Here is a 12028-nt window from a genome sequence, read left to right on the forward strand (position 1 = left end):
AGTTGCAAAATCTGGGCTTGTTATAGCAGCCCTTCGACCCCAAAGGGAGGTTGAATCCTTGATCACTGGAGGGGCAGCGTCCCCTTTCCCCTCTAGAGAATCACTCTGGTACATGAATTTTGTATCAGAAATTTAGAGGATAAACACTCTGCTTACATAAATTATTGGGAAAGCTGTTAGAAGAGAAAAGTACAACTTTGTGAAGAGAATGTAATTTCTGAAGGCCGGAAAAAATGTGGCTGATGCAAATATGAAAAGAGGCATTGGGCCAAGAGAGGAAACGGGGGTTCCACATGACCTATCCAGCATTTATTTTCTGGGCCCCACCTGTCATACCAGTCAACTTAAGGGACTAGAATAACGGAGTTGACTTTCCTGCCACATCAGCCCTGACAGATGGGCCCCACTTGTCATAATCGTATTTAAATCTTCTAAACTGGTCATTTTCAAAACTGGTAGCTTTTTGCCACTGGTTAGTAAAAAAGGGGCATCAATTTGCTACATAGATCACTACCGACAACATCATCTGGATCGATGAATTCCCGACCATTGTTTCTGCTAGCTCCTGGGTTTCAACTAGTTAGCTCCGCAGAGATAGAAGACCAGAGCCATAAATGAGCGTTGCTCCTGATGCACCACTGGTGCTTGTGTAGGGGAGAGAACACTTCGGTACCCCCAAGGATTTGCTTGTATTTTCAGTTTCTGCGAGGATATTGTTGTAAAGGTTTGTGCTACTTAATATATGGTCTTTGGCCTTTCCACAAAAAAAGCTATAAAGGTAGGTGATCCATATGTTTAGGATCTTCAATGATAATTAAGTTAATTGATTATGCCAAATTATCTTATTTTCTATCAAAATGCACTTTATTAGCTAGAAATATAATTAAATATGTGTTATATTTTTTCTATCTTTGAGTTGTAGGGAAGCTGTACTATTACGAGGGCTGCAAGAGGAACCAAGTGTAAGATTTATGGCATATACAAATCCTAGAAACACCCATTAACCCGGAATATTTCATGAATGAAACTTCGATCTTTGGGTTCTCAAAAATCCAGGTTGGTTCAGGTTTTCCATGATACACAAAATTTCATGGTAACATTGAGACTTTGGGAGCTCATATGAGCTCCCCACTTCTTTTCTAATTGTAGACTCGACTAGATCTTAAAAGAACTAACCAGTGAAGGGATACACAATAGCCGGCGGCCCCGCATTACCATTACCGCTGAGTTACCAATCTTCTTCACGAACCATTGCCCTCATTGTTCTTTGGTTTGGAATGTGTGGGTGGTTGCGGGCCACATAGGAGAAGTGGCAGAAACATATTCTATCATGCAAGATTGGGTTGAGCGCACGGGTGAGCAAAATAATTATATATATTGCACTCTGAGCCGTAAGAGGAAGACTGGAGCCCCCTAGACGGATGCCCTACAGAGTCAGCCATGATGAAACCGAAGCCCTCGAGCCGGTCCCAGAGAGGTCGGTCTTGTCATGCGGAGCTGGCATGAGGGCGGCAAGCTCCATGCCTACGGAGCGACGAGGCCAGCTTGGCAAACCAACGATGCCTCTGGTACAAGGTTGACTTATTTGTATACATGAGGTAGTACAAGGAGGCGATGACGGTGCCATACACCGGGGGTGGCTTCTCCAAGGAAAACTCAATGAAGCCCAGCGGTGAGCCCCTCGGGCCCACCAAGAAGACAAGGACGGGAGGAGGGCCTAGAGCAACCTATAGGCGGTTATGGGACCTTCATGGACTCCAACCCAAAAGGGTGGCTGGATAGATCGCATCTCCCTCACTTAAACCCTAGCTCCCACCGTGTATATAAGGGGGAGCTAGAGGCTGTTTAAACTCATCTACTCTCCCATGAAACAACTCTCGGTAGCAATCTCATCTACATCATTGTAATCCCTCGCACGAGGTATCCCCATCATGCATAGCAACAACGAGCAGGACGTATGGTATTACTTTCTCAAGGCCCTGAACCTGAGTAACTTGTGCGTGTGGGATCAGTCTCAGTACTTCCAACCTCTCTAGGCACCCTACCGAGTGTACGGATGATTTTCCACTCTATGAGTAATGAGTTGGTGGGCCAGGTACGGGGCAGAGATCCCAACGAGCCCGATCAGTTCACGTTGGGCCTGACCATCACCTTTGGCTACTTTGAGCTAGAGGTCGATGGTTGGGGGCGAGTCTTCGATGTTATGCCTCCGCCCTACAGCTATCATATGCGCTCCCGGCGATGGATTTTTTTTCGACAAGCACAAGGAGACTACGGTGTGCCACGCCAACCCAACCCACGTGGCGAGATAATATGTGCGCACCGCCGCCCACCGTAGAAAAGCTAGATCTTCTTCAACCCACAATACCTCCCAATCATCCACTATCAACATGATCTAGCCGGTGGTGGAAACATGACGGAATCGGAAGCTCACACTACGCGCGGTCTACGCAACGGAGCCGGCCTCAAGCAAACACCCCGCATGTCCGACACTATGGTCACCAACGCCAACTACCACCCAACACATATCCCTCACCCTGGCATGTACGCCCTGGTGGTGGATCCGGTTGTCAGGGGTTGCCGCCTCCCGCGCGTCCTAATAGACGGCGGCAGCGGCCTCAATATCGTCTTCCCGGATACCCTGGCAAATTGATCGATGCTACATTTGGAGTGACACACAGTTGTATTTTGTAAACTTTAGACTGTATTAAGCAGAGCAGCCATTCTTTCTGTATCAATACTAACCCAATTTTTGGGAGACTGCTGTCTTTTCGCAAGATACTGCACCGGTCACTTGTCCAAGTCAATCACCCTAGACTATTCAACAATTTGGCGAACTAATGCATGCGTGAGAGCGTGGAGAGGTAGCCGCACGGTAAAGCCACAATGCAGCACAACATTGGCCGGCTATGTTGCAGGCCACGCTACAAGGCTGTCAGGCACGAATTGAGAGCTTCTTGGAGCGGGCAGAGGCTGCTTTGAGTAGGCTCTCCCTTGTGCCGGCTATGTTGTAGGCCACGCTACAACCTCTTGGTGTGGCAGTTGTTGACTCCACGGAGGACCGGGGGACAGAGCCCTATGGTTGTTTCTCTCCTCGTGTTCAGGACAATTCACCATCGGTGTCTGCTTCTTCCGTTGTGTTGCCTCCCGCTGTGGGCGAGTCCATCGTCGGGCTTGCGGCTCCGGTGTTGCAACTCATGCCCGAGCTTCGGGATATATGTTCGAACCTTGCTTCGCCTTTGTCCTTGGAGCGATTGGAGGTGGACTCGTCGACGACGTTGTGTAAGGAACATGTTTCATCTCTATCATGTGAGCAACTAAAGGTGTCGAAGTCAATTGTGTCGTTGGTTCCTGCGGTGGAGGATGTTTTGTCGGTGGTTCCTCGGGTCGATGATGTTGATGCTGCCAGTTGGTTGGTGCCTGCTCCTATGAGCCCCTTGGTTGACGACAACGACACGAAGAAATTCAATGAGTTTTACGATTTTCTTGACAAATGGGTGGCTCAACAGCCGACATCTGGCAAGACAAGTGACCTTGTAAAGAAGATGCCAAGTAAGGAGAAACCAAAGAAGAAGAAAAACAAGAAGTGTGGCGCCATCCGAAAGGCTTCTGTGCTTTCATGATGGAGGGTGGTCAATTTTCGTTAGTGTACTTGTTAGGAGTTTCATTGTGTTCTTCAAGTGTTGAGGGTTGCGGTTGTTGTTTGTTTAAAGGGCCGCTTAAGCGGTTTTGGAGTTTCCTACTTTGCGAGTAGTCCGCATTTGGGAGTCTGTATCGGTTTTCGCCCGGTTTTTCGTAAATTAACTGAGCAATTCTCTTCTTCTTAATTAATCGATGAGGCAAATATTTTTGCCTCCGTTTCGAAAAAACAATGCAGCACAACATTGACTGAAATGTGATCTTTTCTTTATTTTTTCGAAATGGAGGAGGACCTCCGGCCTCTGCATCTGGATGATGCATGCAGCCACTTTATTAATTATTCACATAAGACCTTATAAACAGGGCCGGCCCTTGCATATCAGAGGCCCTAGTGCGAATAGCATCCAATGGGCCCCCGATGACCACTCATTACTCTCACTCGTCGCTGCTGCCTGCTGCAGCAACACTTCCATTCAAACTGTTCATGCCTAGTTCTTCATGACAAGGCAGTAATTTCAAACAGACCTTTATGGTTTACGTAAAAATAGTAGTTTGAACAAAAACACAATCACCTTTTGTACAAGAACAACAGAGAAATCCCATAAGTTGAACACAAGCAATGTCTAATCATTATGTTGTAATTTGATAAGTGCAATCATCGTGAGCATATACTTGTGCGGCAATTTCAGGCAAAAGGATGGTCAAAAAGATCGCAATCAATAAAAGAAGATGGGCAATCCATGCGATGAAAATCTTACTTGTGGATTGGTGCTGGTGGCAACGCCTGAACGGCCAGCCCAATCTGATGCGTCGTTAACTCGTCGCGGCTGCCAAGGAGGTCGCCGCCCGCCGCGATGTGGCCGCCTTGGGGTACTTAGAACGGAAGAAATCCATGGTGTAATGAAGAGATTAAAGGGGATGATCGATACAACTACAAAATTGATTCATTAGCATGGTTTGGGGTTGGGGCCCGTCCTCCTTTGAATTGATTCAATTATTAATTGGGAAAGAAAGAAGATTGTACGGGAAGAAAACGAACCGGCGGCACTGACTAGCAGAGGACGAAATAATTAGGAGTTCATCTCGTGCGGCTCCTTTGTGTGTAATGGGCTGAGTTCCGGTTTTTCTTCTTCTGTATCTTATACATATGTACAGAAAGTATGGGCCCGCTGCTTGGGCTGGGCCCTAGGCAGCCGCACTCCTCGCCATGGCTTAGGGCCGGCCCTGCTTATAAAGTCATACGAAAGTAAGACTAAAGGTACCGTGTAGGCAACATCTGTCGCTACTCCTATCCAGTTGATGAAGGGATGCTAATAGTCTGGGCCTAATATCAAACAGACCTCGCAGTCAAACCTAACATCTAAGACCTGAGGTCCCAACAAGGATGCCTGCCGGGTATGGGGCACCCACCAGTCCGGCGCACTCCTCAACCAGGACGCCTGCCGGGTATGAAGCCGCCGCAGCCACCTGCCACCAATCCATCTTTAGTGTTGTACTGCTGCATGTACCTTGCCCGTTCTAGCTGTCGTCGACTCCACCACGACGCCAGACAACGCCACCATCCTGCACTCATCCATCATCACACGCCCACCGGCGAGACCTCGCTGCTCCATGCCGCTGAGACCCGCCGTTGGCGACGTGTCAGATACCACGCCGCCCCTCCTCTTGTCCCCTTCAGCCAACACTTGCTCCAAAATGATGCCCCCGGGAGGGAGAACGACATCGAAACGTCGCCATCGTCCGATCCGGTAGACCCAGATCTAGGGTTTTCCCCCGGAACCTTCCGATCAGGTTGACTTGACCTGCAACGACGATGCCTCGAGAAGGGAACGATGTCCGAGACGCCGCCATCGTCCGCCATGATTAGGTAGTCAGGCGTGATTTTCACCGGAAGCCACGTCGTCTCGATCTCGCGGTTGGCTGGAATCGAGCGGAGTCTCGCCACGAAAACGAACGCCGCCGTCGGTAAACCGGCGGAGATCCGACATCCCTCACCGGTCCCTCCACGCGCTACCGGTCAGCGGAAGGCCACCCCGCGGCGGATCCGATCGGGGCCTTGGATCCGCAGTCGCCGCCGCCACCATCTCCGTGTAGATCAGGTACCCCGTCGGATGGGGCACTGCCACCGCCGCTGTCCATCTCAGGGCCGCCGCTCCACCGGCTTATGGCGCTTCGACCACCGCCGCACGGCAAGGGATCGCCGCCCCAGCCGCCGCCTTCGGTTCTCACGAGAAGGGCCACCCCTGCCGCCTCAGATGAGATCTCGCCGCATCCACCCGCCTAGGTGCCTTCGGCGCCGGGACCGCCGCCACCGTGACCCTTGCCGGCGGCAGCGCGGCAGAGGGAGGCGCGAGAGGAGGCCTGCAGCGCTAGGGTTCGGGGGGCCCTGGCGTCGCCTAGGGGGAGCGGCGGTGGTATTAATGCTAATTCATTTTCTCCTCACTTTTTTCCAAGGTGGAGTACTCGGGATCCCGGATGGTAGAGACGGGAAACAAATGTCTAAAGATGGTCTTTCTGGTTGACTGTGCCTGCTACCAAGGCGCTTGCTATTACTTAAAGTGAGCCATCCCATCTACAAGTATATATAGTTATCATCCTGCTCTGTTTATCTCTCGACTATACTTTCAGGACGAAAATATATTTGTAATCTCAAGTCAGGGTTACGTGTTCATAATCTCATCTGATAACTGAGTATATCTGAATCTCAAATCAGTCCTGGCTTTCTAGATGTGCAATTCACACGAGTAGGACATTAAGACTCAGATATTTTTTATTATTTTTTTGCGGGGAGGAGATTAAGACTCAGATATGATGAGTTGGATGAAATATATGATAAAGAAATAAAATTATTTTGGTACGCACATTGTCACCCAACCACAAACATAACTTGATAATGAAATAACATTACAATGCTCTTCACAATATACCACCACAGTCCATAAGCCGACCGCAGACACATGATTTTGTCGAGATTACACTGCCACTGAACTGATACGAGCTAGAAACTGACTACAACCACGACACCAGATTAACCACTGAAATGCAAAACGATCGCGAATGATTGTTATTTCACCACCAATAATTCAGAATGAAACTACGGACAGTACCACAGAAATCGACACCAGATGAGCAGCTTGTCGCTTCATAGAACTATAGACCCCGCAGAAGCAAACAATTCCAGGCCATATATGATAAGTTGAGCATGTTCTACGACTTCAAACACAATGTGCAATCAGAACATGCAGCTCCAGCTTTATTGCTCCGGCCTACAGTTTAGGACATGCTGCTGCAGCTGTATTTGAAAATAAGATAGCACGTAAGTTGCGTAAACCACGATCTTACTCAGAAGGAGTTAAACACAAAATAATTGTGAAGATTATGTCCATCATCCAGACAAGAAAGCAAACCATGAAGTCTATTAAATATCAATGGTGTGACCTATGATAAGTTTTGAGGCAAAATTTGGGTGACCATTTCGAGGTACATGAGGCTAAGATTCAGATATCACATACATACCCAAAACAGTTATCTATGAACGAAGATTTTCTAGTGAGATTTCTAGTAGTCCTAGAAACCAAGTAGTACCTCTTGGTACAGACTTGCCATAGAAAAAAACTTTCCCTGCTTGTTTTTCCCAGAATTAGCACTAGTAATTTAATGCTTGACATGCAAATTAGTCGCATTCATTTCATTAAAATGTCTTTCGTCTGTTATTATGCAGTAAGCTAACTGAACCCATAGCCTCATATCTACTGTTTAGTTCTACATTTTGCATTTCATGCAAACTTTAGATTAAAAATAAAAGTGTTTGTAGATTACTATTCTATTTTACTGTAAAGCTACATAAATTTTAAGAAGAGTTACAGAAATCAATACCTGAAGCCTATGGTATGAACATGCTGCACAGATCATAGAAATCATTTCTCACAGAATCCAGTGCCTTCAGGCACCTGACAAGAAAAAATTCAGTAAGTTGTGAAGCTCGTTTCCAAGTGCTCATGGCGATGTTATTAATGATAAAGGAACATGTTATTAAGTAATAACTACTAAAAATGCTCTTGGCCATTACAATTTGCCTCCATAAGAACAAAACTCTGCATTGGTAGGGTTATCTTAACGATCCTAAAGGATACAATCAACTAAATTAAAATGGAGAAGTTATATTCCTAACCCAAGAATCTCAGTGGAGTTAGCCAAATATGTCTATCTATAATGTCTGAATACATTCAGCAGATTACAAAAGCAATGAACATGCAATTCCATCAATATATACTCTGATAACACTAATAGTAAGAAAATATGTTCCAGTAGATGACGTGAGCACACTAGGAAATCATATTCAGTATGAAGATTTCAAAAATGAAATGATTGAAAAACAATAGTGTGTGACATGATGGCACAAATTACTAACCCAATGCCGCTCTTCTCCTGACAACACTCATGGAACTGAATGCAAGTGTTCTTCACTCTCCGAGCACCAACACTGCGACATGCAAATAGATGATCAGAAAAATAGCATTGAAGTGTTTTCCCTTCATTACAGCCTCCTAAGCAAATAGATGTACCACCGAGTTGTGAAATCAACTAAATACAACTATGAAAGCCCAGTGTAAGCAAAGTGATACATTGATCCACTAGGAGTTAACATTTTCAGTAATGAAAGTGGTAGTTCGTAATAAATGACATATAAGTTAGAAATGTGACATCTACATAGAGTAGTATTGACTCATTGGTTGCAAACTGTGATTCCAAAAAAAAACGTATATACGAAAAACATACCTAAAACAAGATTCCTGAGGCAAGGGATCTATGTCATGCAAAGTTGTGAGTGTAAAGGAGAGGGTGACGATCCTCCCCAAATTAATTGTACGAGCCCCACTTCAGAAAGGAAAATGTGAAGTGCTTCTCTTTGAGCCGTCTAATTTGTGAAGGACAAATGTTCTTTGTTGGATTTTAATCATTATGCACTACAACAGAATTGATGCCAACCTCCAAAACATCACTTGGAAGAAGCACTTTTTTTTGCGATTGGAAGAACCACTTAACAAGGTGGGTATGGAGTACTATGGAGCTATATGATTTATGGGAAGTGATTGATATTTGTCGGATCTAATTCATAGAACGGTACAACAGCCAAGGTTTCTTGGATCCAAACCATAAAGTACTACAATGGCCAAATTGTCCGATGTACATCATAGAACAGTACAATGGTCAAACAGTTTGTCAGATCTTAATCATAAAACGGTACTACGCCCGTGCAGTTTGTCAGATGTAAATTATAAAACTGTAAAACAGCCAAAGGGGTCTTCGTATAGAAATAATACAACAATATAACAGAAAAAACGATTGTCGGATCTAAATCATAAAATAGTTAAAGGACCAAACGGAGGTCAACCTCTCCCAAAATTAATTGGAAGATACCACGTGCTACATTTTGAGCTAGCTGAGATGTACGGAATGGATTAATTTTTTCGGATCTAGATGATAAATCACTACAACTTGCCAAACTGATATCAGCCCTCCCCGTATTTATCTCAATCTATCCATACTTGTTGAGCCGCCCGATCAATTCAGGAAATTGACCACGCTTGCCATAAAACACTATAATAATGAAAATGGACGATAATTCTCCCCCAACATGATAGGATCTAAATACCTAGTTTTCATTCCAAGACACAGAAAACAACAATAGTCCTGATACATACTACTGCACAAACACATACGAAGAGGACGTGAAAGAAGAAGAAAAGAGGCCTCACTATAAACTGCTTCCCCAGAGCTGATCCACAAATGTGTCCACCTTGCCGTAGTCCACACATGGTTGGTCCCTACACAGACATGAACCGAATGCCCAAGTAAGAAGTCAAATCAAACCACCCTACACAAATGATCAGATCACCTGACATGGCAACGTACAATTGCTTGGCGAGCTCGCCAATGATACGCTCACCCTCCTCGCAGAATAGCATGACAACCTTGGCAACGAAGTCTGGGTTGCCCTCGTCTTGGAGCATCTCAAGCTGCCGGAACTGATCGTCCAGCAAACCCTAACCCACCAAAGAAACACAAAAGGAAAAACATCATTTTTTTTATTTTTAGAAAAGGAGGATGACCCCCGGCCTCCGTATTTGGGAGATGCATGCGGTCATTTTATTGATTATTCTCGAGAACCTTACAAAGTAGCACAACAATATGCCTAAATCCGCCATCTTGGCAACATCTGCCGCTACTCCAATCCATATGATGAAGGGGTGCAAGATGGGCCAAATACCCAAACCTCTCACCTAAGCCTAACATCTAAAGCCGGAGGCCCCGACGGAGCCACGTACCGGGTCCGGGGCACAAACCGGTCTGACGCACTCACATGTGTCGTTGCCGCCATCTTCCACTGGTCCATCTCCAGAGCAGATTGAGGTGCCAACCTTAGCAGGTGCCTCCGCCATCGACGCCACCATGGCACCAAACGACGACCTCTACCTACGGGAGTCCATCTCCAAGCAACGGACGCAGATCCATGCTAGGATAGGGCCGCACCACCGCCATCGCCCACCACCCACAAGCGCCACCCAGCCCCAAGGTTCCCAAAGCGGCGCCTTCAAGAAGGGAAAGGCGCCGTGAGCGCCGTCGCCGCCAAACAAAGTTAGGGCTTTTGCCCGTGAGACCTAGGGGAACGGGAAGTGAGGGGATCAGTCCATATCGACGCCTCCAAGGAGGGGAACAACGCCCTCAGGCGTCGCCGTCGACGCGGCCGGCCATGGCCGACCAGGGATTTCGCTCGAACTAGATCCCCGCCACTAGCAGCACCTCCTGTACAGAACGGCGACCCAAGGAAGCGCGGCCCGACCAGGCTGGCCCGCACGCCGAACAGGGGAGGAGGGGAGGCGCCAGATCGTGCGCACCGGCCACCGCAGAAGTTGCCGCCGGCCGCCAACGACCACCGGATCCCGCCGCCCGCGCAGCCGGGACGCCAGATCCACCGCCCGCACGGCTGCTAGCCGGCAATGCCTTGCCAATGGAGCCGTCCCTCCAGATCTGGGGTTCCCCACGCAGAGGCAGGGCAATCGAGGCCCCGCCGCCACTATCCTTGGCGCCCCGGGCTTGCCTGGCGGCTGCCTCGGGCGGCGGCGAGGAAGGGAAGAGGGGGAGGGGTCAGGAGGTGGGGTGGGGCGGCTAGGGTTGGGAGGGAGGAGGGAGGAGGAGGAGCAAAGGAAAAACAAATGGCATCAAAATTGTAAATAGCTCACCGCAGCGAACATGTTGGGCACAAGGGTGCTGAGTTGGTTCGACTTCGCCGCCGCCATAGCTACCCACGGCAAGGAGTTAAGCTAGCAGGGAGGAGAAAAGCTAAGTGAGGAGAGGAAAAATGAGGGTGGTGTGGTAATGGATAGAGATTGGGGTTGAGTTGGTGCGGTATATATAAGAGATTCTTTTTCCGGGGATATACAAGAAAATTTGATTACCAAGTCATTGGCCTTGGCCGTAGCTAGAAACGGAGGGCTGCCATTCATATTTTTATTGCCCTCATTTATTTCGTCTTTTGCCCTTTCATCAGCTGTAGCTGGAAATGGACGACTACCCTTCCTTCTCTTTGTTACTCTCATGTATTTCCTTCTTTTACCTTTATCTTTTGATTATTTTTAGTTAATATTTTATATCAGTTAAATGCCTTACTTGATTTTACTGGTTAGATCCGGGACGAGACTTGCCTGCTCCCCCCGTGTGTGCCCATCTGTGCTCCCGCGTATGTGGCTTGATTTGATTGGAAAAAATAAGGCCCGGTCCCACCTCCTTAAAATCAGGGGGGAGATGATTAGATTAGAAAAAGAAAAGAAAAAAAAGACAGCCGTAGGATGAAGTGGGAGCACGGATGGGAGCATGGGGAGGGAGCAGGCTGTTGAATATTAAATTGTTTCGATTATTGTGAGATTGTTAAGTTTTACTAATATTATTGATGGGATGTAGGAATAGTTTCATTGGATACCTTTTATTTCCTTGTCTCATTTGGAGTAAGTCATTAATTTGACTAGCTGGATCCATTGCTATTTTCGCTGGATACCATTTACGTTCCAGCTTTTACTTAACTGTTTACAACTCATCCTCATTAACATAATCATATAATTATATATAGTAGTTAATGTGGATTATGATGATAATGGTGGGCAACGCTATGAATTAAATAATTGTGGGTTGTGTACTCCCTTGTAGCTCCCTTAAGAAATCAAAGTTTGTGTAGATGACAAGCATAAATAATATTTATGTCGAAGCGACAATAGCATCTGTCTAAACTAGTTATGTATCTCCTAATGTTTTCTGAACTGTTGTAACTAGCCATCTATGGCATAACATGGGAGGGACGACCAATGTTCGGTTACAAAGGTAGCTAGATCAC

General features: G+C 46.8%; 1 protein-coding gene across 1 annotated transcript; it reads right to left on the reverse strand.

The window, feature by feature from the left end:
- Positions 1-6502: 6502 nt before the first annotated feature.
- On the reverse strand, positions 6503-11091 carry LOC119289998 (histidine-containing phosphotransfer protein 1-like). Its single transcript, XM_037569141.1, has 6 exons — positions 10884-11091; positions 9556-9686; positions 9399-9467; positions 8051-8122; positions 7516-7589; positions 6503-6931 (listed from the first exon to the last, which is right to left on the reverse strand). Exons 1-5 carry the CDS (start codon positions 10938-10940, stop codon positions 7523-7525), a joined length of 396 nt encoding a protein of 131 aa, XP_037425038.1. The 5' UTR covers positions 10941-11091; the 3' UTR covers positions 6503-6931; positions 7516-7522.
- Between the last annotated feature and the right edge of the window lie 937 nt (positions 11092-12028).

Source organism: Triticum dicoccoides, chromosome 4A (genome assembly GCF_002162155.2).
Source record: "Triticum dicoccoides isolate Atlit2015 ecotype Zavitan chromosome 4A, WEW_v2.0, whole genome shotgun sequence".
NCBI classification, from domain to species: Eukaryota; Viridiplantae; Streptophyta; class Magnoliopsida; order Poales; family Poaceae; genus Triticum; species Triticum dicoccoides.

What these genes read in the sequence shown, in the direction of transcription:
- LOC119289998 (XM_037569141.1), bottom strand. Translation starts at nt 10,940, where the DNA reads ATGGCGGCGGCGAAGTCGAACCAACTCAGCACCCTTGTGCCCAACATG. An exon ending in TGCCCAACATGTTCGCTGCG is followed by an intron (nt 9,687 to 10,883) that starts GTGAGCTATTTA and finishes TTGGTGGGTTAG; the next exon opens with GGTTTGCTGGACGATCAGTT. An exon ending in CAGGAGAAGAGCGGCATTGG is followed by an intron (nt 7,590 to 8,050) that starts GTTAGTAATTTG and finishes TTTTCTTGTCAG; the next exon opens with GTGCCTGAAGGCACTGGATT.